This window comes from Lemur catta, chromosome 10, assembly GCF_020740605.2.
Source record: "Lemur catta isolate mLemCat1 chromosome 10, mLemCat1.pri, whole genome shotgun sequence".
Classification (NCBI taxonomy): Eukaryota; Metazoa; Chordata; class Mammalia; order Primates; family Lemuridae; genus Lemur; species Lemur catta.
Genome location: NC_059137.1, coordinates 6,916,381 through 6,944,135, shown reverse-complemented (window position 1 = coordinate 6,944,135; position 27,755 = coordinate 6,916,381). Strand labels below are relative to the sequence as shown.

The 27,755-nt window shown below is 48.5% G+C and overlaps 1 protein-coding gene across 6 annotated transcripts; it reads right to left on the bottom strand.

Moving 5' to 3' along the window:
* Nucleotides 1-173: 173 nt before the first annotated feature.
* KYAT1 (kynurenine aminotransferase 1) lies at nt 174-27,745 on the bottom strand. Of its 6 annotated transcripts, XM_045563249.1 has the most exons (16): nt 27,556-27,745; nt 16,653-16,745; nt 14,776-14,902; nt 14,401-14,613; nt 11,240-11,298; nt 7,971-8,118; nt 4,678-4,827; nt 4,514-4,600; nt 4,161-4,289; nt 3,585-3,705; nt 2,829-2,905; nt 2,610-2,699; nt 2,316-2,502; nt 2,159-2,238; nt 798-884; nt 174-704 (listed from the first exon to the last, which is right to left on the bottom strand). In XM_045563249.1, exons 4-16 carry the CDS (start codon nt 14,494-14,496, stop codon nt 639-641), a joined length of 1,377 nt encoding a protein of 458 aa, XP_045419205.1. In that variant the 5' UTR covers nt 14,497-14,613; nt 14,776-14,902; nt 16,653-16,745; nt 27,556-27,745; the 3' UTR covers nt 174-638. The 6 variants fall into 6 exon arrangements, with proteins under 6 accessions (XP_045419205.1, XP_045419203.1, XP_045419204.1 ...); XM_045563247.1 differs by lacking the exon at nt 16,653-16,745; XM_045563248.1 differs by lacking the exon at nt 16,653-16,745 and having other exon boundaries at nt 14,401-14,563.
* Between the last annotated feature and the right edge of the window lie 10 nt (nt 27,746-27,755).

Below are 27,755 nucleotides of genomic sequence, written 5' to 3'. Positions count from 1 at the left end.
GTCCCAAGTCCCCACCCTTCTCTGGGCCTCAATTTTACTCCACAAGAAAGTCTGCACAAAGTGTGTGTGTGGTTGGGGGAGGGGGGTGTCTGAGATTCTCTGATGTTCCTCCCATCCTGACCAAGTCTAGGTTGGCTATTAGCACCATAGCGTGAAGCAGAGGAAAGCTGTCATTAAGTGTCTGAATAACTTAAAACTTTATTATGGGCAGAAAGGGCTGGCTTGAGGACTCAAGACTAAAGGCAACTTCCTAAGGTCAAGATTAGACAGGAAAGGCAGAGGTTACAGTTGAGCCTTAGCTGGGGAAATGCAGGGTTGGGGACATGAGTCCAGACACACTGCAGGACTCTGCCCTGTCAGTCCCAGCCACGTTGGGGAGACAAGAAGCAACCCAAAGCCCTGTGATTTGACCCAGGGAGCGGCAGGAAGAGGCCAGGTCGGGCCTCTCTCACCTTGGGGACAGGAGTATAGACACTGTGGAAAGGTAACACCTGACTCCCCACGACCAAGGAGGGGGCTCTTCCCTGGGAACACTCTATGTCATAGAGAAGGGGTCTCCCAGTACCATCTTCCCCGGACCTGGTATGACCCCACAAGAGTGTGTGGGGACTGGGTGGATCAGGGCTAAAGAGGCAGCTTCAGGGCTTGAGCTCGGCCTTCCACTTCTGCAGCTTCTCGTCCATGGCGTGGAGCGTGGATTCATCCTGTACCGACACAGGTTGGTCCCACCTCTCCCCACACTCCCAGCATCCTTGCGAGCTCGGTGAGGGCTTCCCTCCCCTGGCCACGCCCTTTACCTTCACAAAACAGAAGCGGATATAGTGGTCGAAGTGCTTCCGATGCGGCTTGCTGTAGAAGATGGACACGGGGATGGCCACCAAGCCCTGGGGAGGAGGATGGCCACATCTCAACATGGCCTCAGCACAGGAGGACAGAGAGAGCCTCGTGACGGGGAATGAAGGGAAGTTAGATGCAGCACCTCAAAGTGCTGTATCAAGGTCAGAGAAAAAGAATCCCAGAACGTCATGCCAAGTCCTCCTGTGTACCGACGGGATGGAGGCAGAGAGGGAAGACTGTGCATCAGGGCAGTGTTGGAAGATGGAATTAAGAGACATGGAAAGTTTCAGGAGTTTTGCAGGGTTTTGCCTTGAAGGAATCTGTGGGCATGTTAGTTCACAGACCTGAAGCTGCTTAGCAACAAGGGGGGCATTCCACCCATCAGAGGCAGCAGCGATGTCTGGAGGCCTGCAAGCCATCGCCTGGACCTTGTGCAAGGCAGAGCTCGGCACAGGGCCCAAGGCTAACAAACTGATCAAAAAATGCCAGCCCAGCAGACAACTTACAACTGAAACTATCTTAAACTTCAACGCTATTCCTGCTTCACTCCTGACCACATGTCTCGGTACATAGAGAAACAGATTAGATTAGTATACAGATTCAGCATTCCTACTTTATACATTTTTATCTTTAACTTTTATATTCAGCTAGGTCTATTCTTAACTTAGGGCTTATAATGTTTATCTTAGAAAAATTTTGTAGCCGTTTATTCTTGTAGACAGAATTAGGTAAGGGTCCCTTGAAACCTTTGGGGAGCCTTGAAAGCTTAACGAATAATCTGTACACATAATTCTATAATCAAGGACAACTGCTTACTGTAACAATAAATACTAATGTGGGACTTCACTCAGTTCCTCCTGGCTCACGGGAATGCTGGAGGACCCCTAACTCCCCCATCACTTTAAACTACACTTTGTCTCTGTCTCTATTATTTCCAAATCTATTGCAATGATCCTGCCTGGGACCTGTTTTTCTGGGAGAATAGCTAACTCCCGGCAGGGCAGGACAGAAACAGACGAGAAATAAGCCTAAGTCACAGATTTGGCTAGAAGGACTAACTCAGAGTTAATGGGCCAACTCACCAGAGCACAGACAGGAAGACCTGAGTCCCGGAGAGGCAGGAAATCCTGCCAGCCTCTATGGCATCTTTGTGCAAATTAGAAACAGGCCCCCCATTCCTTGAAATAGATGCAACCCTGTACCAGGGCTCATGGCAGAGGCTGGGCTGGACTTTGGCCCATCAGCCCCTTGGCTGGGTACCCCTGAACAGCCCACAACCCATGAAATCATACACGGCAGCCCTGGTGGAGCCCCAGCCCACCTTGTTCTTGATCATCCACTTGACGAAGCGGCTGTCATAGGGCTCATCCGCAGTGCCAGGCAAGTCGGGCATGGTCCTCTCTGGGGGACAGAGGCCATGCTAAGCCCTAGGTGGCCTCCAGCCCCAGACACTGCCCAGACTGGCCAGTCCCACTCACTGAAGTCTGAGATGTCTGTGATGAGGAAGTAGCTGCCATGGGGGATCACAGGCTTCAGGCCCACTGACTGCAGGCTGCGGATCATGTGGTCACGGCTTTGCTGCATGGCCTGTGGGAACTGCATAAAGTAGCTGCTGGGCTGGCCAAAGTACAGCTGCTCCCGCTCGAAGCTCCAGGCTACTGCGGCCTAGGCAGGGCAGTCAGACAGGTAGGTCAGGTGTGCCCTGACACTCTAGCCTGGGCTCCTTTGTGGCAACCCCCACCCCCACTGTGGGGTCTCCTACCCCTCCTCACCTGGCCCTGCGTGGGGCAGTGGAAGACAGAGTTCTGGTGTACAGTCCGCAGGTGCTTCAGAATATTATCTGGACCCAGGACCCAGCCCACCTGGACCAGGAACACAGGTAGGGAATGAGGCCCTTGCAGGCCTGGCCAAACCCTTTCTCAATTCCCAGCCCCACCTCACCTACCACGGATCTTGGGGAGGGGGTTATCCCCTCACCCTCATCAACTCACCTTCCAGCCAGTGACGCTAAAGGTCTTGCCAGCACTACCAATGGTCAGGGTCCGTTCCCACATGCCAGGGAGGCTGGCTGCCCAAGACAAAAGGGAGCAGCAGGTGAAATGGAGGTGGGGACGGGGGTAGTGGTGGCCTGCATCCTGGGAGCATTCCCAGGGCCAATGCTCTGGACTCCTCTATGCACTAAGCTATCTGCAGGACTTTTTTTTTTTTTTTTTTTTTTTTTTTGAGACAGAGTCTCGCTTTGTTGCCTGGGCTAGAGTGAGTGCTGTGGCATCAGCCTAGCTCACAGCAACCTCAAACTCCTGGGCTTAAGCGATCCTCCTGCCTCAGCCTCCCGAGTAGCTGGGACTACAGGCATGTGCCACCATGCCTGGCTAATTTTTTGCATACGTATTTTTAGTTGTCCAGATAATTTATTTGTATTTTTAGTAGAGACGGGGTCTCGCTCTTGCTCAGGCTGGTCTCGAACTCCTGACCTTGAGCGATCCACCCGCCTTGGCCTCCCAGAGTGCTAGGATTACAGGCGTGAGCCACCACGCCCGGCCTGCAGGACTTATTTTTTCCATCCTCTCAAGAACCAGGAGGCAGATGCTACTGTGATCCTTTGCACTCAGGGAGCAAAAAGTCACAGGACCTGTGTGGCTCCAGAACTCTTGGTCCTAACCACCAGGCCTGCACTGACTCTCAGAGCAGGTCAAGGCCCTGGCACGAACATCCAGGGCAGGGGCCCCCAGGCCAGCCTGGCTCACCAATGCTGACGTGCTGGTGCCCGTCGTAGACCAGCCACTGGTAGACCTCATCAGTGATGCACACCACATCATGCTGCTGGCACAGGCTGGCCACCAGCTCCAGCTCCTCCCTGGAGAACACCTGCAGGGACCCAAGGAGGGCTCAGGCCTGCAGCCAGGACCATCCCCAAACACAGAGGGCTGCTAGGAGAGATTAAAGGATATGGCCAAGCCTGGTGCTAAGGGCTGTTCCGCACCGTCCCATTGGACCCCTGCAACCCCGACCCTGTGAGGATGGTTCTTTCATGTTCCCATTTTACAGATAAGGAAACACTGTAAGAGGCTGAGTCACTGACCCAAGGTCACTGGGAGGCAATGGAGGCACCCAGCCCACTCCCCCACCCCAGCCCTCATGCCTTCCCTGGGGATTCCTGCCGCTGTCTCTGGGGCTTCTGGAGCCTTGGTCCTCAGAGCTCATCGCATGTGGCCCTCCCACTTCACAGATAAAGAAACTGAGGCCTCACAGCAGCAAATCAGGAACGGGGTGGGGATGTGAAACCAGTCTAGAGGGGTTCCTGGAAGGGGTCTCTCAGGTACCTTTCCCAGGGGGTTGTTAGGTGTGTTGAGGACCAGGGCTTTGGTGCGAGAGGTGAATTTGCTGGCCAGCTCTGTGGGGTCCAGCTTCCAGTTGCTGCTGGAATCCAGTTCCCCATCCTGGATGGGACTCTGCAAGAGCAGGTGGCAGCGGGAAGCAATATTCACCCATTGGACATTCAGCTCCTGCCCCAGGCATCTGTTCTCACCTCCTTTCCCTCTGGGCTCTGAACATACATCTAGCTCAGAGGAACTGGCCTCTTTCACTTCCCTCCCTCCTTTTCCACCTCCCAGTGTCCAACTCAGCCCATGCCTGGGGTCCCTCTGCCCACCCACATCCCACCTAGCATGCTTACTGGCTTCAGGGACACAAATACAGGGCGACCCCCTGCCATCAATGTCATGGGCTCGTAACAGTCAAAAGCGGGTTCGATGATGATGACCTGATACGAGGATCAGATTAGCTGAGGTCAGCATGGCCGTGAGCCCTCCCCCACCCAGCCCAAGCCTAGCCACTCACCTCGTCGCCATCATCCACCAGGGCCTGGAAGGCTGTAAACAGGGCCCCATAGGCTCCCACAGTCACCAGCACATTCTTGTCTGGGTCCATCTCCTCTCCCAGCAGCTTTGCAAAGAAACTTGCCAGGATTTCTGTCAGTGGCGGGTAACCCTGCCAGGACAGCAGGAGTTAGCGACCAGGCTAGGCCTTGGCCCATCCTTGTGCCCATCCTCCCAGCAGCCTGTCCAGAGAGGTATTATTTGATCCCCACCATTTGACAGGCAGAAAAAATAAAGACCCAGAGAAAGGAAATAACTTCTCCAGGGTCACACAGGGTTAATGGGCAAGAATAGGACTTTATTTTGCAGCTCTGGAAGTACCCCACTTTGAGAGGAAGATTGGATCCGTAAGCTTGTTTGCTGAGGCCACTCATGAAATACTCAAGGATAAACCAAGTGACTGAAACCTTGTCTAGAACACAAAAATGAAAATTTTCTGTACAACAAAAAGCACCATGAGCAAAGTTAAAAGACAAAAACATTGAAACATAAGAGAAAGAGGTAAAGATATTTAATATGTAAAGAGCTCTTACAAAGCAGTAAGACAAAGATAGACACCAAAATAAAAAAATGAACAAAGGTAGGTCATGAAAGAAAAAAATGCTGATGCACATGAAAAGAATAACTAAAGAAAAGCAAATAAAAGCAACGATGAACTACTGCTACCATATTATAAGAATATAATGTTAGGCTGGGTGCAGTGCCTTATGCCTGTAATCCCAACACTTTAGGAGGCCAAGGTGGGAGGATTGCTTGAGGCCGGGAGTTTGAGACCAGCCTGGGGAACAGAGTGAGATCCTATCTCTACAAAAAAAAAAAAAAAAAAAAAAAAAAAACATCAGCCAGGTGTGGTGGTGTGCGCCCGTAGTCCCAGCTACTCAAGAGGGTGAGGCAAGAAGATCGCTTGAGCTCAGCAATTCAAGGCTGCTGTGAGCTATGATGGTGCCACTGCACTCTGGCCTGGGAAACAGAGCAAGACCCTGTCCCAAAAAATAAAAAAGAGACTGGGTGCAGTGGCTCACGCCTATAATCCTAGCACTCTGGGAGGCCAAGGCAGAAGGATCACCTGAGGTCAGGAGTTGGAGACCAGCCTAAGCAACAGGGAGACCCTGTGGCTACTCAAAACAGAAAAAAATTAGCTTCGTGTGGTGGCACATGCCTGTAGTCCAAGCTACTTGGGAGGCCGAGGCAGAAGCATTGCTAGAGCCCAGGAGTTTGAGGTTTGAGGCAGGAGTGTACATGAGTGGACCTTATTGAGGGCAATTTAACAATATCTATCTATCACATATTTAAATGCTTACAGCCTTTGATTCACGAGTTTTACTTTGAGGAATTTATCTTAGAGAAATCCACAGGGCTATTCACTGTATGCAAAGCTGTCCCCACAGGGCTATTCACTGTAGCATTGTTTATGACAGTGAGATATCTGATATAATATTAGTGTCCATGTAAGATTTGTTCAATAAATAATGGCACATTTAAGTGAAGGAGTGCAGGGAACTTCATGGCTCCCTGGTATAACGAGTATTTTGAATTAAAGGCCCTTAAAGATCAACAGATGCTGGAAAAGACATTTCCTCTATCTACATAAAAGACTGATGGACCCAACAACAATTGATTTTCCTTCCCTTTTCTGTTATCTCAGTATCTACTACAGAAACCAAGACCAAGAATGTAAACCACACCCGAACAGACTCTTTCACAAACATCTTTCAGGCTGATTTAATTTCCAAAGAGAATCATTTACAAGTGGTTTTTTTAGAGACACGGTCTCACTCTGTTGCCCAGGCCATGTGCCTGATCATAGCTCACTGCAACTTCCAACTCCTGGGCTCAGCCAATCCTGCTGCCTCAGCCTTCAAACAGTGCCGGGATTATAGGCTGGAGTCACCATGCCCGAGAACCATTTACAAATTAATCTCTGTGTCCGGATCCATTCACTTTCCCTAGCCCTAGTAATCATTTATTGCCCCTCAACAGAATTACCTATATTCCTAATTTCCTCCTGCCCTCTGAAATGAGGCTATTTAAGTATCTGGGCCCCGTTAGATATGGGGTAATCACTCTGTGGTTCTCCCTCATGTGCATGTTAATACATTGTAAGCCATTTCTCCTACTAATTTACTTTTGTGCATTGATTTTTCAGTGAACCCTCAGAGGGTAAAGGGAAAACTTTCCCTTGGTCCCTACATAGGTGACAGAATACTATGCAGCCATTAAAAAGGATGAGGCTTTTCTCATATGGAAAGATGTCCATGACATTCTTTTCAATCTTTTTTTTTTTTTTTTTTGAGACAGAGTCTCACTCTGCTGCCCGGGCCAGAGTGCTGTGGCATCAGGCTAGCTCACAGCAACCTCATACTTCTGGGCTCAAGCAATCCTCCTGTCTCACCCTCCCCAGTAGCTAGGACTATAGGCCCATGCCACCATGTCCGGCTAATTTTTCTATTTTTAGTAGAGATGGGAGTCTCGAACTCCTGACCTCAAGCAATCCTCCTACCTTGGCCTCCCAGAGTGCTAGGATTATAGGTGTGAGTTACCGCGCCTGGCCCATGACATCCTTTTTAATGAAATAAGTTTAGGACATGTATAGCATGAGTCCATTTGCATTAAAAAATGCAACACAGAAGTTGCATGTGTGTATGCCTCACATGGAGTAAACGTGTGTGGACGTGCATGTGTTTTTATAGGCATTTTTAAATTCAGAACAGTGAAAAAGTCTAGAACACTCTTCAGCAAAGCAGTAAGCTGTGGGCAATGGTTATCTCTGGATGGTGGAATTGGAGGGGACCTCCATCCAGGCCATTCTGGGGCATATCAAAGTTTAAGAACCATTGTTCCCATTCACTGCTTGGTAAATATTTATTATGTGGCCCTATACAAGAACAGTTTGGATTTAAAGTGTAATCCAAGCAGCAGCTTCTCTTTCAGGGCTTGGGTTAGGTGTCACTTCCTTCAGGAAGTCTTCCCCAATCTCCCCAGATTTCATTCCCTCCTTCCTGCTCCCACTGTACCCCATCCTCCTCCATTACAGCCTGTATCAACTGCCTTTGTCATTATTGGTCTCTTGTCTGCTGTCCCCACCGAGCACGAGACATAGGGCCTCAGACAGAGGAGACACTTGGCAAACACTGAACTATGGCCACACTGAACTGCCTGGGCTCTGCCCCATGAACCCAGATGCCTATGTGGGCTTGATGTCCAGAAAAAACTGCTCCCTCCTCCCTGGGGCCTCCAGGAGGCCAGGAAACTCACAAATGCCTTGGTGTACTGGTTGAGCATGAAATCCCCGCTGACAGCGCGCTGAAGGGCTTCCATGGCGAAGTCTGGGGGTGCGAAGTCGGGGAAGCCCTGCCCCAAGTTCACAACGTCATGCTCACTGGCAAGTTTGACAAATTCCACCCTAGGGAACAATGGAGAGTCAGCATCAGCCCACCCCGACGACCTTGACTTCTGCCTGTTTCCAGGGCAGGGTAAGCTTGTGTGGAGCCTGTTCTAGAAAAACCGGGCAACCAGCATATGCCTCAGCCTCAAGACCCCTGGGAGAGCATAAGCAGTCCCCTGCTTTAAGGTCAGGGACTGCACCAATCGTGTGGAGCAGCCCAGGGGCTTTTGAACTTCCACCCTGACCCAGAGTAAGGAACAATCTTCAGATCACAAATCCTGGAGAGCACAAATGCAGAAACATTATCCTTCTAGGTGCGATCGATGGCAGCATTTTCTATCCTATCCTATTGTACTCTATTCTTTAAAAATACTAGTTGAGACTCCCCACATGGATTGCGTGACTCCTTGGTCCATCTGTCAACACCATGGTTTGAAATGCTCTGCTCCTATAACCTCTGAGGTACATCCTGTTCTTGGACCACAAGGGACAGAGAGCCAAGTGACGTGTCCAAGGTCTCCCAGCCAGGGTAAGGCATGTCAGCCTTTGATTCTGCATCTGTCTGAAGTACAGTTTATGCTTTTTTTCTTTTTGAAACAGAGTCTCACTCTGTTGCCCTGGGTAGAGTGCAGGGGCATCATCATAGCTCACTGCAACGTCCAACTTCTGGGCTCCAGCGATCCTCCTGCCTCAGCCTCCTAAGTAGCTGGGACTACAGGTATGTGCCACCATGCCTGGCTAATTTTTTCTATTTTTAGTAGAGATGGCACCTTGCTGTGTTGCCCAGGCTGGTCTTGAACTCCTGAGCTCAAGCGATCCTCTCATGCCTTCTAGGCATGAACCACTGCGTCCAGCCCAGTTTATGCTCTTGATCCTACTCTGGACAGACCAAGGTTGGGCCCCTGCACCAGCCACCTCTGGTCCCCAGAAACCTTTGTTTTGGCCCTGCCCAGTGGATGCCACTCTGGGGAACTGGGAAAGAGGCTTGGAGCCAGATGAGGAGGCTGGTATGTGGTTCTGGGCTGACTGGAAGCAGAGAAGTCAGGCTTGGCTGAGTTGAATTCACGTTATCAATGAATATCATTTATATCTGAAATTTGTCACTTCCACCTAGAGCTCCATGATGCCTCTGAAGACACATAGTTGAGGCTCAAAGTCACACAGCAGCCACTGGTGGAGTTGGGACTCAAAATCTAGTGGTGCATGTTCCACTTCAATTTGTTTGTTTGTTTGTTTGTTTGTTTTTTAGAGACAGGGCTGGGAAGAGGGGAAGCAGGCTCAGGGCCCTGCAGAGAACAGCTGCCTCTTGATCAGGCCTCCAGGGTTCTAATCCCAGAGGGTGGCAGGAGCCTGGGACTCTCTTTTGCTGATTCGCCTGGCATCCCTGCCTGTGCCTTGCAGTCCTTCCAGGCCAGCTCCTGTTCTGCCCTGCCTTTGCAGGAAATTTAGCCTCTTGTGGCCTCATTTTCCCCTTCTGTAAGAACAGGAGTGGGTTTGAGAATCTTACAGCTCCCCCCTCAATTCTGCTGGGCCTGCAAGTCAGAAACAGCCTTTCTGAGCCTGCCTGTAAGTTTTTCTTCCCTCTAATTTAGAATGGCTAAACTCCTTGGACTCTCTGGATTGATAAGAGTACCTTTTGTGGGCCCAGAGCAGTGGCTCACGCCTGTAATCCTAGCACTCTTGGGAGGCCCTGGCCGGAGGGTAGCTTGAGCTCAGGAGTTTGAGACCAGTCTGAGACTTGGTCTCTACTAAAAATAGAAAAATTAGTGGGCGTGGCAGTGCACACCTCTAGTCCAAGCTACTTGGGAGGCTAAAGCAGGAGGATTGCTTGAGCCCAGGAGTTGGAGGTTGTAGTGAGCTATGATGATGCCACTGCACTCTACCAGGGGCAGAAAGAGTGAGACCCTGCTTCAAAAAAAAAAAAAAAGGTGCCTTTTATATGCTAACAGATGACTGGTGGCTGGGGGAGGTGGCCTAGATAGCATGGGGATAGGAATGGTGGGTGGGGCTGGGGCTGGTTGCCAGAGGAGCCAACCATGTGATTAGAGGCCTGAACTTTCAGTGGTACCCTTTGAATCCCAGGGAGGGGACAGGGACTGCAGGTCAAGCCAGTAAACCAATGGCTATTAAAACTTCTTCTGTAAGAATGCCAAAGGACTGAGTTCCAAGGGCTTCCAGAGAGCTGAACACATAGATGTTCCTGGAGGAACCTTTCCCATACCTCACCCTATGCATCTCTTTGTCTGGGTGTTCATATGTATCTTTTGTAATGACCTTTATAATAAGCGGGTAAATGTAAGTAGGTGCCTTCCTGAGTTCTGTGAGCTGCTCTAGCAAATTGGAGCCCAGGTCCTGGGAACTCCGATTTATAGGTGGCTGGTCAGAAGCACAGGCCACAACCTGTGCTTGTGACTGGCATCTGAAATAGGGGTGGTCTTTGTGGGACTGAGCCCACAACCTATGGGATCTGATGCTGTTTCCAGGTTGACAGTGTCAGAATTGATTGAATTACAGGACACCCAGCTGGTGGCCATTATTTTTTTTTTCCAAATATATAGAGGTGTCTCTACTCAGCTGGCCAAAGGGGGGGGGTGGGAGTGGGAAGATTATTAAAGCTTCTCACCTTCCCATGGCATCCACTGTATCACTAGTGACAATGGGCACATGTTCCTTTCGTATTTAAAACAAGTCAAAAAAGAAAAGAATATCAACTCCGCAAACATCTAGTGAAGAGCCAACTGTATCTTACTTTCTGATCTTACTTATCTAAGCTTATTTCACTCCATACCAAGTGGGAAATGACATAATTGCTGCAAAGCTCTCAGGCTGGTGCCCGGGAAAATGGCTATTGCAATTAGAGAGCAGTTCACCTGATCCTCCCCAAGGCCCTTAACTTCAATTTTGCAACCGGGAGCTGAGGCGCAGAGCTAGTATGTCACCTGTGCCAGCGCCACAGCAAGTAAGGTAAAGCTGAGATTCCGACCCAAGCCTGCTGTCTTGGGTCTTGCCTCTCTTGGGTTGTGCCTGCAAATCTTGCAGTCTGTGTACCGTGACCATCCTGGGTACCCCTGGTAACTCAGGGGTGGCTAACCCATACCTGAGAGGACACCCCCACACCTCCCGAGCCCGGCCAGCTCACCAGGGGTTGTGGTCGATCCCGTTCAGCCTTTGGGCCTGTAGCCGCTTGGTCATGACGAGCTGGAGACAAGCAAGTGGAAGGTCAGAGTCTGGGCCCGCCCAGCTGCTTTTAGGCCATAGCCCCACCCCATCTACTTCCAGGAAGGAGGTGGAGATCAGAGTTCCCCCAGTGCAGGACAGGCTTCAGCCTGCCTCCCAGGCCTCCTCCCCACTCCAGCAACCCCAGCCTCACCCGCCCCCAACCACCTGCAGGGCTGCCCAGCGCCAGCCTGGTGGATCCCTGCCTTAGCTGCATGTGTCCTGAGACACAACCCTGACTTAGCCAGGTACGGTTTGACCCAAGAAGGGCTGGGGGCTAAGGAGAAGGAGCAGGAGGTAAGGGACAGGGACAGGGCAACGGCAACAGTGACAGTAGCAGCTTCTATTTACAAAGGTTTCTCTAAGCTCTTCCATTTAGCTTTCAGAATGATCTGGCTGGGCCCATCTTATAGATGAGAAAATGGAGGGTGGAGTCAGGGAAGTGATGTGTTCAAGGTCACACAGCAAAAATGCTCAGACTCAGGCCTGTTTGACCCAAGGCCATGTTCTAACTCAAGGGAGGGGGACATTTCTCCAGTCCCGGGAGTCTCAGGGGTCCTTGTTCCCAGCCTGGTCCTCCCCTTCCTGTGTCCCTTCCAGGCCAGCTCCCCCTTCACCCACGGGTGTGCAGAACCGGGCCAGGCCTGAAAGCCACCAAGCTCTGGTCCTAAGCCTGCCTGGGATGGGTGACACTGGACAGATATTTCGACTCCTGCTGGCCTCAGTCTCCCATCAGTACAACGGGAGCATGCGCTTTGTGGTCCCTGAGTAATCTTCCATTCCTGTAGGTTTGCCAGTCCCGGAGGGCTGGTAGGTGGTGGAGCCAGGTCTTTAACATTTGTCTCAGCCACCTGCTGTGGCCAATAGGGAACCCTTACTGCAGGCTGTGCGCTCACTCGGTTCCCACAGCACCTCCATTAGAGGTGCCAATGACCACCCCAGCTACCACATGAGGACACGGAGGCTCAAAGAGGCTCGGGACCAGCCCAAGGGCAGAGGAGAAGCTGTCCAGGACCCATGAGTGGTTGCCACAGCAGGTCTCAGCCAAAGGCCACTTGCCTGAAGGTCCCCCATGCCCACCCAGGAACCATTGGTATAATGGCCAGGCCAGGTTCTTCCATAGCCTGGGAATCCTCCCAATGTGAGGATTCACAGAGCCCGGCATGGGGCCCGGCACCCACTGGTGCTTTGCCAACACTGACAGACCTGTCCCTTCACTGAATCCCTGACACATATCACCGGGCCGAGCCCTCAGTACACATCAAAACAGTTTAAAACAACGGTGATCCCCGCCAGGGAAAATCTGGTTATAACCAAAATGTTAGTGGTGATTATTTTTGATTAGTTAGTTAACAGACATTTTTTATTTTTTTTCTTACACTTTTCTTATTATCCAAATGTTCTGAAACAAATGTTTTATTTTTATGATTAAAAATGTGGGAGACCAGGCTCGGTGGCTCATGCCTGTAATCCTAGCACTCTGCAAGGCAGAGGTGGGAGGATTCCTTGAGCTCAGGAGTTTGATGTTGCTATGAGCTAAGGTGATGCCATGGCACTCTATCCTGGGCCACAGATCAAGACTCTGTCTCAAAAAAAAAAAAAAGAAAAAATTTATTATTATCATGGTTTCTGTGGATCAGGAATCTGGGTGTGGCTTTGAGATCTCTTGAGGCCAGGGGTTTGAGACTAGCTAGGGCAACACAGTAAGACCCCGTGTCTACAAAAAATAAAAAATTAGCTGGGTGTGGTGGCACATGCTTGTAATCCTAGCTACTCAGGAGGCTGAGCCAGAAGGATCACTTGAGCCCCGGAGTTTGAGGTTGCAGTGAGCTATGTATGATCATACATACCACTGTACTCTAGCCCAGGTGACAGGGAGAAAATCATATTTTAGGAGAGTATTGATCAATGTAATATACAGATATCAATAAACAGGCTACAAAATAGCATGTAGACTATGATTCTGTTTTGTAAAGAAAATACCCTAAAATATATTTGTGTGTGTGTATATATACATATACACATACATATATATACATTTTCTGTGACCATTATGAAGAGAAAAAAACTTGCAAAGCACTTTATAAAAAAGTTAAGAAATGTTCTCTCTGACTGGTGGAATTATAGGTGAATTTATTTTTGGGCATGTGCTTTTCTCTTTCTAAGTTTTTCTATGGTGAGCGTATCTATTCAATTGATTCTGGTGTGTGCATTCTCTTGCGTTGCCCCTTCTCTCTGAATTCAGACGTGTCTTACAGTCTATAGCATGAGTTTAACTGGCACTTGTCCCCTTACTAGTCCACAAAATAGCAGTGCATTTTACAGTTGATGGTATAATGAATTCAATGATATATGGAATTGCTTTTGAATTGGGGATACATCATATTAAAAAAAATGAAGTGAAAAGCCAGGCACAGTGGTGTGTGCCTGTAGTCCCAGCTACCAGGGAGCCTGAGGCTGAGACTTGAGCCTTGGAGTTCAAGGCCAGCCTGGGCAATGTAGTGAGACTCTATTAAAAAAGAAAGTGAAGCTGAGTCAGGGACAGTGGGGGTGGGGGCAGCTGGGGGATAGAAGTTGGAGTGAGGGGAGTTTAGGGAGGCTTAGGGTGTGGGAAGGAGTAGAGGGACACAGACTGAGAGGGAGAAGAACAGAGAAAGTGAGTGGAGTTGAATGGGTTTAGGAAGGAGACAGAGATAATGGGGGACCCAGAAATGTGAGGTGCTCAAAAGAGTAACTTTTAAGTATGTCACACAGTGCTTGGATAAATGAGGAAACAGTGCCTATTTTGGGGCTTATGCATAACACACACATTCAGTTAACATTTATTGAGCACCTACTGTGTACTGGGTGCTGGGCTGGGCACTGGGGATGATGGGGAGGCAGCAGCACCCCCACAGCACCCAAACAGTTCGTTTTGATGCAGAGCTACAGGTTCCAGACTAGAGAAGCAGGGGCAAGGAAGGGGCCCACATCCAGCCTGCAGTCAGAGAGGACTTCCTGAAAAAAGAAGCTCATGCACAGCTTTGAAGCCAAGACCAAGCCGGAGCCATGCAGGTGGCAGAGCACTGGGGGTAGAACACTTACAGTCTGGTGCAAGCACCGGGTGAGCGAAGCTCCAGCCTTCCTTCCCCAGAGGGCCCCCACCAGGTGCACACATTTGGCTGCTGAATTCCTGAACATGCCGCCCAGAGCCACGGGGCACTGCTGACTTCTCCTCCACGGGCAGAGGAGGAGGGAGGAGAAAGCCCTGGCCAGAAAATGACTCCAAGCTCAGGACTCGGGTCTCACACAACAACTCTAACAATAACAACAACGCAACAACAATGTGGTCACTGGGTGGCAGGCACGTCCCAAGTGCTTTCTTTCATGATTATCCCACTCAGGCCTCACAACAACCCTGCCATTCACACACAACACACACCCCAGCAGGCAGAGTGACCCTTTCAAAACGCAAATTACCTCTAATGAAAAAATGATCCGGGTGAGGAGCACTGATAGCCCCTAACATCACAGATGGCATCAACCCGACATCATGTTTTGACTCTGGAAACACACACCATCTGGGAATTACTCCTACAGAGTGAACCTAAATCAGATCACAGTGAGTCACTAAAATACAGGGGCAGAAGAACACGTTAAGTGACACTACAGAGACGCAATCAACAAATTCAAACTGATGGAAACTCTACAGAACAAATGACCCTGTTTCTTCAACAAGTAAATTGCAAGAAATAAAAAAAGGCTGGGGCACTACAGACTAAAAGAGATTTAACAGAAAAATCAAAAGAGTCAATGCCTGAAAAAGAAGAAAAAAGTTGAAGGAATCACAACACGCGATTTCAAAGCTTATTACAAAGCCATAGGAGCCAAGAAAGTGTAGTACTGGCTTAAGGATAGCTCTATGAATTAATAGAACAGAACGGACAGTCCAGAAATAAACTCTCACATTTATGCTCAATTGCCATTTGACCGGGTGCCAAGAAAACTAAATAGGTGAAAGAATAGCCTTTTCAACAAATGGTACTGGGACATCTGGGTATCTACATGTAAAAGAATGAATGTGGGCCAGGTATGGTGGCTCCCACCTATAATCCCAGCACTCTGGGAGGCCAAGGTGGGAGGATCACTTGAGGCCAGGAGTCAAGACCAGCCCGGACAGCATAGTGAGACCCTATCTCTACAAAATATATCTTTAAAAATTGCTGGGGGCCGGGCATGGTGGCTCACGCCTGTCATCCTAGCACTCTGGGAGGCCGAGGCGGGTGGATCGCTTGAGGTCAGGAGTTTGAGACCAGCCTGAGCCCAAGAGCGAGACCCCGTCTCTACTAAAAAATAGAAAGAAATTAACCGGACAACTAAAAATATATAGAAAAAATTAGCCGGGCATGGTGGTGCATGCCTGTAGTCCCAGATACTCGGGAGGCCAAGGCAGGAGGATCACTTGAGCCCAAGAGATTGAGGTTGCTGTGAGCTAGGCTGACGCCACGGCACTCTAGCCTTGGGCAACAGAGTGAGACTCTATCTCAAAAAAAAAAAAAAAATTTGCTGGGCATGGTGGCGGAAGCCTGCAGTCCTAGCTACAAGAGAGGCTGAGGTGGGAGGATTGTTTGAGCCCAGGAGTTTGAGGCTGCAGTGAGCTATGATGAGGCCACTGCACTCCAACCTAGGGTGACAGAGCAAGACCCTGTCTCAAAAAAAAAAAAGGTATGAGCAAAAACGATAAAACTCCTAGAAGTAAACATAGGAGTAAATCTCTGTGACCTTGAGTTTTTCAGACATAACACCAAAAGCACAAGCAACAAAAGAGAAAATAAACTGGGCTTCATCAAAATTAAGAACTTTTGTGCTTCAAAAGATATCCAGTAAGAAAGTGAAAAGACAACCTGTGGAATAGGAGAAAATGTATGCAAATCATAACTCTGAATTTCTCCAAAGAAGATATATAAGTGGCCAACAAGCACATGCAAAGATGATGAATGTCAGTCATTAGAGAGATGTCACGATATGGAGAAGTCACAATAGGACACCGCTGCACACCCACTAGGATGGCCAAACAAGGGGAGATGGACAATAGCCAACATCATTGGCCAGGCTTTGCTGAAGCTTCCTGGGAACTGCCGCACAGTGAGACTTCTTCCAGCCTCCCTGTCTTTGCCCTGGTAGAGCTCCTAGACATAAAACTGACAAATGGTGCCCCCTACAGGACTGGGCCTACCCCCACCCCCTGGAGTTCTTAACTCTTAGACTTGTATTAGTCAGGGTTCTCCAAAGGGACAGAACCAATAGGATGGATAGATAGATAGATAGGAGTGGATTTATTAAGGAAATTGGCTCACGTAATTATAGAGGCTGAGAAGTTCCATGACAGGCCATCTGTAAGCTGGAGACCCTGGGGTGCTGGTAGTGTGGCTCAGTCCAAGCCCCAAAGCCTCAGAAAAAAAAAAAGAAAAACTCATGGCCGGGCGCGGTGGCTCACGCCTGTAATCCTAGCTCTGGGAGGCCGAGGCGGGTGGATCGTTCGAGGTCAGGAGTTCGAGACCAGCCTGAGCAAGAGTGAGACCCCGTCTCTACCAAAAATAGAAATAAATTATCTGGCCAACTAAAAATATATATACAAAAAAAAAATTAGCCGGGCATGGTGGCACATGCCTGTAGTCCCAGCTACTCGGGAGGCTGAGGCAGTAGGATCGCTTAAGCCCGGGAGTCTGAGGTTGCTGTGAGCTAGGCTGATGCCACGGCACTCACTCTAGCCCGGGCAACAAAGTGAGACTCTGTCTCAAAAAAAAAAAAAAAAAAAAAGAAAAACTCATGATGTCTGGGAGGTGGTCAAAATATTAATATGAACAGGAGTTTGGAAGAAGTTGGTTCCAACCCTCATTGATGACTTTGAGAGGTTCGACACTTCAGTGGAGGAAGTCACTGCAGATAGGGTAGAAAGAGTACGAGAACTAAAATTGGAACTGGAGGCTGAAGATGGGACTGAACTGTTGCAAGGTCACATTCACAGGTTAGCACATCAACGTATCTTTTTTGGGGACACAATCCAAGCCATCACGCACAGCTGTCCACTTGTCAGCAAACACTTGCTGGATGAATGAAGGAGACTATGGTTGTGGAGTGTCTCTTACCCCACAGGGACTGTGAGGCAGGGCTTGCTGGGCCGGATCCCCGCTGCAGTCTCAGCACAATGCTAGGCCATGGCCAGCAAAGATGGTTAGGAGAAGCTGATGATGGAATGAAGAGCAGAAGGAAGTGCCCCACCTTTGGACAGATTGCTAGTCCTCAGGGCTCAGAAATGCTTTGAAAGACCTTGAGGGAAGAGGCTGGGTTTGGAAGAGATTGGGTCTAGAGAGTTGTCTGGGCCAGAGTGTTACTGTAGCTCACTGCAACCTCAAACTCCTGGGCTCAAGCAATCCTCCTCTTGTGTCAGCCTCCAGAGCAGCTGGGACTACAGGTGCACACCACCGCACCGGGCTAATTTTTCTATTTTTAGTAGAGACTTGGTCTGCTCTTGCTCAGGCTGGTCTTGAACTCCTGAGCTCAAGCAATTGTCTGCCTCGGCCTCCCAGAGTGCCAGGATTACAGGAGTGAGCCACTGTGCCCGGTCAGGAATCACGAATGTTCTTAATGGCATCCAGAATGGTGGGTCCTTTCCAGAAGGTTTTCAATTTCCTTTGCCCAGGTTCATCAAAGGAATCGTTATCTATGACAGCTATAGCCTTACAAATGTATTTCTTAAGTAATAAGACTTGAACATGAAAATTACTCCTAGATCCATGGGCTGCAGTGTGGATGTGTGTCAGCAGGCAAAAAAACCAGTATGAATCTTGTATATCTCCATCAGAGTTCCGGGTGACTAGGTACATTGTCAATGAGCAGCAACATTTGGAACAAAATCTTTTTCTGAGCAGTAGGACTCAACAGTGAGCTTAAAACATTCAGTAAATCACTCTGTAAACAGATGTGCTGTCATCTAGGCTTTGTTGTTCCATTTATAGAGCACAGGCAGAGTAGATTTAGCATCATTCTTAAAGGCCCTGGGATTTTCAGACCAGTGAATGAGCATCGGCTTCAACTTAAAGTCACCAGCTACATTCACCCCATATAAGAGAGTCGGCCTGTCCTTTGAAGTGTGAGCTTTGAAGCCAGGTATTGACTTCTCCTCTCCAGCTATGAAAGTCCTAGATGTCATCTTCTTTGACTAGAAAGCTGGTTTATCTACATTGAAAATATGCTATTTAGTGTAGCCACCTTCATTGGCTTGTTTCCTTAAACCTCATGAACCAATCTCTGCTAACTTCTAACTTCTAACTTTCCTTCCGCAGCTTCCTCACCTCTCTCAGCCTTCACAGAATCGAAGAGAGTTGGGGCCTTGCTCTGGATTAGGCTTTGGCTTATGGGAATGTTGTGGGTGATTTGGTCATCTATCCAGACCATTAAAACTTTCTGCATATCAGCAATAAGGCTGTTTAGCTTTCTTATCATTCCTGTGTTCACTGGAGTAGCACTTTTCACTTCCTTCAGGAGCTTTTCCTTTGCATTCACAGCTTGGTTAACCGTTGGTGCAAGCGGCCTAGCTTTTGGCCTATCTCAGCTTTGACATGCCTTCCTAAGCTTGATCATTCTGGCTTTTGATTTAAATAAGAGATGTGCGACTCTTCCTTTCACTTAGACACTTAGAAGCCATCGTGGGTTAGTAACTGGCCTAATTTCAATATGGTTGTGTCCCAGGGGAATAGGAAGGCCCGAGGAGAGGGAGAGAAATGAGGGAACAGCCAATCGGTGGAGCAGTCAGAACACACACAGCATTGATTAAGTCTGACATCTTATACAGGCACAGTTTGTGGCTCCCCCAACAATTACAGTAGTAACATCCAAGGTCATTGATCACATATTACCATAACAGATACAGTAATACTAAAGTTTGAAATGAGACTTACCAAAATGTGACAGAGACATAATGTGAGTACATGCTGTTGGAAAAACAGCACTGACAGGCTTGCTTGACGCAGGGTTGCCATAAACCTTCAATTTGTAAAAAAAAATGTAGTATCTGTGAAGTGCAATAAAGCAGAGCGGAATAAAACGAGGCGCGCCTTGCTTTGTTTCAGCAGCCCTAGGAAACTAATACAATGGGACACTAGAGGGCACTCCCGGAGCACCTGCCCAATACAAGGGCACCAGGCAAGGTATTGGAGGCTGTGACTGAGTTCCAGGCGGACAGAATGGTCCGTGCAAAGGCCTGGGAGTGGAAGTGAGCTGGACGGACTCCAGGAGCTGAGAAGTCAGTCTGTCCAGAGCTCACCCTCCAATTTCTCAGAATTGAGACTGGTCTGCAGGAAGTACTCCCTGATCCCTGGGGCTAAGAACCTGTGCTTTGGAGCAACAGGGCAATGTTACTACCATCCCAGGAGGGACATTACAAGATGTGTCACCTCAGGGGAGGCAGTCTGGTGTTTCAGCCTCAGAGCACTCAGCTAAGGGGACGTGAGGCCCAACGCCAGGGCCCAGCCTAGGGCTGGCAGTCTTAGGCACCTGTGCCCCTGAGTGTTCCAGGTGGACCAACTGTCCTGCCAGTCTGGGACTTAGGGGGTTTCTTGGGACGGGACGATCCTGGGTTGGCCAAATGCAGGGTTGGCTGCTCCTGTCTTGGACCGTGTCCTGCTGACACCTCCAGGCGGATCCCATCCTACCAGGACCCTACTCTGCTGCCTCCCCACTGCTCAGATCAAAACCAGTGGCTGCCTGGTAGTTCGATCTTCTTTCTGACACCCTCCCGACATCAGCCTCTGTGTCTATCAAATCTTTTCCCCTGAAGTGACAACATCCTAAGTCAGACCTTCCTCATCTCACTGGATGATGGTGATACGAATAATAGTAAAACAATCAGCTCTAATTTACTGAGCACTCACTCTGTCTCAGGCAATAACACAGGACCACTGGATGTGAGTGACCTCTGTAAAGCAGGTGTTATCCTCACCCATTACTGGGGGTGAGGAGACTTGTAATAATGGCAAGATAACAACTAACCCATATACTGAGCCCCTTGAGAGCCTTACAGCCATCTGTATACCTGGTGCCAGCTCAGGGCAGAAATTCAGGAGGAAAAGATCCCAGCTATGGCCCTCTTCTCTCCCCTGCCTCAATCTGAGCCCCTCAACCTTCTCTGGGCACTGCCAGCTCTCCGGAAAGGTGGTGCCTGGAAGGTGTCCAGAGCACCTGGCTTCACAGAGGGCAAGGAGAGCCGGGTGGCACCTGTCTGCCTGTGCTGGACAAGGATATGCTTAGCCAGTCTTGCAGCCTCAGGGCTAGGGCTGGAAACCCCAGGATATGCTTTAACACAGGGGACTGGCAGGGTAGGGGGTGGCATGTGTGCCCAAGCAAGTCTTCGGGCACAGGAGTGAGCATTACGCCATGTCTCCCATGGGATAGGTCCCTTGGTGCCCACCTAGGCCCAGGCCCCAACCAAACCCCTAGTAGGAGGGCAGGGGCAAGAGGTGGAGAAGGATGAGAGCACAGGCTTTGGTGTCCTTGGCTGTGTGACCTGAGATAAGCCACTTTACCTCTCTGAATATTCAGTTTCCCTATCCACAAAGTGAATAAATCATGGAAAGCAATTTACCTAGAGCCTGACACATAGCAAGCGTCCAGTAAATGACAGATGTGACTAATAGAGAGGGCACCTTATGAACAAACACTCATGGGTTCATATATTATGGCATGGGGGGCTAAACATGTGTGAATTCACACATGCACAGGGGCACGCCAACTTCTCCACCAGGTGTAGGAGGCACAGGCCCGAGGGCCCACAATACTTTGAGAGGCCTGTGAAAATGTTTTAATTTTAATTTCTCTTAGAATAAGAAAAAAGATAATAATATAATACTAATAAACGTGTAATGATGAATCCAATCTGGATGATATTTGTTCTTTATACCAGCAGTTTTAAAATATACTTTTTATGTTTTTTAAGCAGAACGGGGCCCATGAAAGGCATAATCTAGCTCTGAACTTGGGTAAATCCATGTGTGGCTGTAACTTCACGTGCATGTGAGTGTTTGCACTGGAGCATGTACACACCTTTGTGTCTGTTAGCGTGCGGGTGTAGTGGGGACAGTTTCCAGGAACTTGAAAGGGAGGGGGAAGCCATGGGGGATCTGAGCCAAGGGCAGGTAGGGCACAGGTGGCTATGTGGGCTGCTCTCACCCAACAATACTGGCAGGTGCCCTGGAGGGTGTTCCAGCACAGGGGGCAGGCAGAGCCAGCCTCATCTCGGCTTTGGGCAACCTGGCCCTGAGGCTGCCTGACTTTGGGAAGAGGGCAACTTCCATGCCCCAGGAGGGGACTGTGGCCTTACTTCACAGAGGCCCATAGCAGCAATGGTGCTGGTCTACGACCAGTATGAGGCAGGACTCCTGGCCTCCCAGGCCAGAGTTCTCCCATGAAGCAGGGGTGGGGGTGGGGGTTGGGAGCTCTCACTAAGGACTTGTTTAACTCATTCAGAGACAGCTGGGGGCCTCTGTGGCAAGCCTTTCCCAGGCCACACCAGCCTCCAACATCCCCCCCCCATGCCTCACCCCTTTTTCAGGAAGCAGGTCTTCACCAATCAGCCCATCAATGGCCCTGAGAGTAATGACAATGGCCTTTTATTTACTGCACACTCTGTGCCAGGTGCCCTGCCGAGCACCTTACAGGTCCTATCACTTTAAAAATTTTTTTTATTTTCATTTTTTGGGTAAAAGACACATAACATAAAATTTACCATCGTAACCGTGTTTAAGTGTACAGTTCAGTGGTATTATTAATAATATTGTCGTGCAACCATCCCCACCACCCATCTTCAGAATTCTTTTCATCTAGTAAAACTGAAACTCTACACCCATTAAACAATAATGCCCTTTTACCCTCCTGCCTGGCTGTCCATTTCTGTCTCTAAGATTTTGACTACTCTAAGTCAGGTGCCTTCACTTTTAATGCTATGAGAAAGGTTTCATCAAGAGGTTAAGTCACACACCCAAGGCCAGAGCTCACAAGTAGCAGAGCCAATATTTAATGCAGGACTCTGACTTCAAAGCCTGTGGTAACTACCACTGCGGCACAAGGGAGGCTCTAAACAGTGACACGATGGCTCCTTGGGCCATTGACTCCTATTTCCTGGAAGGGCCAAAGAAGTACAGACTGATAGAAGCTCAAGGGGAAAGCAGAGTGTTTGGTCCAGCACTCACACTTTATAGATGCAGATGCTGATAACCAGGGATAGGGAACTGGCCCACCCAGATTCCCACCAGGACCAGGTCACCGAAGTCCTAGTCCTGGTGTCTTTCTCATCCTACCACACTGGCCCTTCCAATGGGTGTTATGCACCTGGCACAAAGTGGCTGCTGAATGAGAGAATGATTGTCTATCTCTAGCATCAGGCTGTGAGCTCTATTAGAACAAGGACTCTATTCTGTTCATCTTTTTATTCTCAACACCTGGTGCACAATCTGCCATACAGTGGTACTCACCTGTTCACTGCTTCAGGAAATATTTACTGAACTCCTATTACATGCTATTCCCTATACTAGCCACCATGTATACAAGGGTGCATAGGATGCTTCCTTTCCTTCAAGGAGTGCACAATCTAATAAAGGAGACAAACAAGTAATTGGGCCATTTAAATATAGCGTGAGTCTTAACATACAAAGGAGTCTTACAAATCAATAACAAAACACCAATATCTCAAAAGGAAAAAAAAGTGGGCAAAAGATACAAATGGGAAATTCACAAAAAAAGAAAACAGTCAATAACCTTGAAAAGATGCTGAACCCTACTCATAATTAATAAAATGCAAACTAAAATGAAACACTATTTTTTGCCTCTTAGCTGGGCAAAAAATACGAAGATTGAGACCCACCAAACTAATCCTACAATACACTAAAAGGTCATAATCCATGATTTAAAAAATACCAGGTTAGAGTGCTCATTAATATAAGTTTTGGAGGGCAATTTAATAATAGCACACATTATTCTTTTTTTAATATGTGAATATTCTTCATTAACTATTCTGTATCTTAATTTAAATTATTTTTTATTCCAGCATATTACAGGGATACAAACGTTTGGATTACATACATTGCCTTTGTCCCACCCAAGTCAGAGCTTCAAGTGTGTCCATCCCCCAGACGGTGCACACTGCAACCATTAGGTGTGTATATACCCATCTGCTCCTCCACCCTCCCACCTACCCGACACTCAATGAATATTATTACTATATGTGCACTTAAGTGTTGATCAGTTAATACCAATTTGATGGTGAGTACATGTGGTGCTTATGTTTCCATTCCTGTGATACTTTAATTAGTAGAATGGGTTCCAGCTCTATCCAGGATAATACAAGAGGTGCTAGATCACCATTGTTTTTTGTGGCTGAGTAAAAATTCCATGGTATACATATATCACATTTTATTACTCCACTCATGTATTTTTTTTTTTTTTTGAGACAAAGTCTCACTCTGTTGCCGAGGCTAGAGTGCTGTGATGTCAACCTAGCTCACAGCAACCTCAAACTCCCCGGCTCAATCCTTCTGCCTCAGCCTCCCGAGTAGCTGGGACTACAGGCATGTACCACCATGCCCGGCTAATTTTTTCTATATATTTTTAGTTGTACAGCTAATTTCTTTCTATTTTTAGTAGAGATGGGGGTCTCTCCTGAGGCTGGTCTCGAACTCCTGAGCCCAAACGATCCTCCTGCCTTGGCCTCCCAGAGTGCTAGGATTACAGGTGTGAGCCACCACGCCCAGCCAATCCACTCATGTATTGAGGGGCACTTGAGTTGTTCCCACATCTTTGCAATTGTGAATTGTGCTGCTATAAACATTCTAGTGCAGATTTCTTTTTTATAGAGTGTCTTTTGTTCCTTTGGGTAGATGCCCAGTAATGGGATTGCTGCATCAAATGTTAGTCCTACTTGTAGCTCTTTGAGGTATCTCCATATTGCTTTCCACAGAAGTTGTATTAGTTTGCAGTCCCAATACATTACTCTTTGACCCAACTCTTTCTCTCCTAGAAATTGATCCTACAGGAATATTCATACTGACATACAGAGAAGTGTACACCTGGATGACTGATGCAGCACTGAGTGTGAGGAGAAAAAATTAGAGACAATATCATGTCCATCAGTTAAGGGCTGGTTCAATGTTGTGTCTTTGTACGGTTTGTCCATACAATGGACTATTGTGCAGCCACTAAAAGGAGTGAGATTATTTTTAGCATTCTGACATGGAAAGACATTCAGGTTATGTGAAAAAGGAAAGTTAACTTTAAAACTCATTACAAAGCTACAGTAATCAAAACACTGTGGTATTGGCATAAGGATAGACAGAGCAGTAGAACAGAATTGAGAGCCCAGAAATAAATCCAAACTTCTATAGCCAGTTGATTTTTGACAAGGATGCCAAGGCCATTCAATGGGGGAAAGAATAGTCTCTTCAACAAATGCTGCTGGGACAACTGGATATCTACAGCCAACAGAATGAAGTTGGACTTCTACCTCACTTCATCTACAAAAATCAACTGAATGAATCAATGACTTTGTTTGATCACATTCTTGATATTGTTCTTTGATGCACAAAAGTTTTTAATTTTTATGAAGCCCAAATATAGAATTACCTTATGACCTAGCAATTCCACTCCTAGGTATTAATATATAACCCTGAAGAACTGAAAAATATGTCCATACAGACACTTGTATATGTTTATAGCAGCAGTATTCATCATAGACACAAAGTGGAAAAAACTCAAATGTCCATCAACAGATGAAAGGATAAATGGTGGTATATCCATACAGTGGAATACTATGTAGCCACAAAAATAAATGACAGACATACCGATAACATGCTACAACTAGGTGTGGTGGCACATGCCTCTAGTCCCAGCTACTCAGGAGGCTGAGGCAGGAGGATTGCTTGAGCCCAGGAGTTTGAGGCTGCAGTGAGCTATGATGACACCACTGCACTCTACCCAGGATGACAGAGTGAGACTATCTCAAAAAAGTAAATAAATAAAGTTCACTACTCTTCCGGGAACTGGCAGTGCCCTCCAGGACTGTGATGTGGACCAGGTTTGTTAGGGCCTTAGTTACAGTGAATTCCTCACTGCTATTAATTCTCATGTGTCCCTTTGTCGCCCCCACCTGCATGATCAAGCCCTTTCTGACTCCACTCAGGACAAGCTAGGTGCCCCCTCCTTTGTGTTCTCAAGGCCCTGGGCTTCCTCCTCTAAGGCATTCAACGTCTCAGAGGCATTCAACTCCAAGGACAGGAACTATGTGCACCAGATCCTCAGCCTCTGGCAGCTCACCCAGCACCCAGTATGTCCTCAAAGCATTAGTGCTGATTGAGCCCAGGAAGCTGAGGGAGATCGAGGAGCCCAACCACTTCCAGGGAGTAAGGGAGTGAGGCCTTGTAGGAACGTTCTTTGAGTAACTTTCTTAACCTCTCTGTGCCTCACTTAGTCATCTGTAAAATGGGCTAATCGGCATGTAAAGTATGAGAGCATGAGTGCACATGGGAGCGCTCAGTGTCCACCACTGTGGTTGTCGTTGTTCGCTTTACAGATGGGGACATGGAGGCCCATGGAGGACATGCCAGGGCCATAGTCTCAAGGTTGGAAAGAGGGGAGCGAGCCTTTGACTCCATCCTGGGCTCTGATCTTCAATGTTTGCTTCTTTTCACTCTACACCTCGGGTTGTCTCTCGACATCTGTTCCAGCTGTTCAGCCAACAAAGTTACTTGGGTGCCTGTTGTGTGCCAGTCTCCAAGCTGAGTGTCGTATGATTGAAAACAAAAAAAGCTTCTCACTAGGGAGTAGGATTAGCTAGTGATGGGCATTAGTGTAAAACCCTCCAGAGCTCAAATTCCAGCTTCTCCACTTCCTGGCTATGATATTGCTGTATTTCCTCACCTCTCTGAGGCTTTCTCTTTTATTAAAAGGGAAAAATAAGATCTCCTAGCAGGAGACCTGAAATTAGGCACTGGCTCAATACATAATGAATGGGAGCCATTACTATCTTCATCATTTTTATTTTTATTTTTTTATTTAGAGATAGGGTCTGGCTCTGTCACCCAGGCCGGAGCGCAGTGTGATTGTAGCTCACTGCAGCCTCTAACTCCTGGGCTCAAGGGATCCGCCTGCCTCAACCTCCCCAGTAGCTGGGACTACTGGTGCACTCTGCCACACCTAGCTAATTTTTATTTTTACTTATTTATTTTTTAAAGCAAGCATGAAAATGAGGTCTATTGAGGAGAGAAAGATAGCACTATAGAGCAAGAGCAACATATAGGTGTACAAAGCATGATACGTACTCCACAGATGACAACCAGACCCATAATCACAGCAGGAAAAGAGCAAAAGGAAGGGCACAAAAGGGCTAATTTTTAAATTTTTGTTTTGGTAGAGCCAGGGTCCTTCCATGTTGCCCAGGCTGGTGTCAAGAGATCCTCCCCCCTCAGCCTCTCAAAGTGCTGGGATTACAGGCGTGAGCCACCGTGCCTGGCCCTATTTTTAATAACCAACCTGTGCACGTGGTAGCAAATTATTTCCCCTTGCCCCGGTACCCAGGACCCCAGTTCTCCTGTCCGAGGCAACCACAGTTAACTTGTGCATCTTATCAGACACCTGGGGAGAACACCCGCGGATACCCACACCCTCACCCGTCCCTTTACACAAACAGAAGCACCCACCAACGCTGTTTTTTCTGCTCCTTCCTTTTTTCACCTAAGGTACCTTGGAAGTCGTCCCATATTAGTGCATACTGAACATTTATCGTTTTAACGTCTGCACAGTATTCCGTCATACGGATTATTTTTTAACTTGGCTGCCGTTACTATGATCAGCCTGGGAACTGCGAGGACCCAGGAGGAAACATGGAATGGTAGAGCTGGAGTCCAGGGACCCGGTTCCAACCCAGCTCTGCCCAGAATTTGCTGTTACCTCGGGCTTCATTTCTCCCTCGTAGGCTCGCAGGAGGAGGACAGGGGTGCAGAGAGGACCAGCCCCAGTGTCCCAGCGCGGACCAGGGAGTAGCGAGCGCAACTTACTCCCCACTGGCGGCTCAATCACTCGGCGCAGCCACTCCATTATACGAACAGCACCAAACGCATTGAGCACGGCGGCACAACCAAGCTCGGAACCGTTAGCAGGCCCGCCCAGCCTCGGCACACGACCTCGGGGCAGCACGCTCGGGCATCAACTACTCACCTCTGCCTCAGCGGCTTCCCACCTCGTCCCCAAGCACTGTCTGAAGGTTGCAGCCTTCCCTGTCCCTTTAAGGGGGCTGACCCCGAGGTCCTCTTCTTCCGCCACGAAGCAGCATGGCGCTAGCGCGGGGGAGAGAGCGGGGAGAAGGCAAAGAGAGAGCTCCCCACATAAAGATGGCGACGCCCTGGCCACGGCGGTCG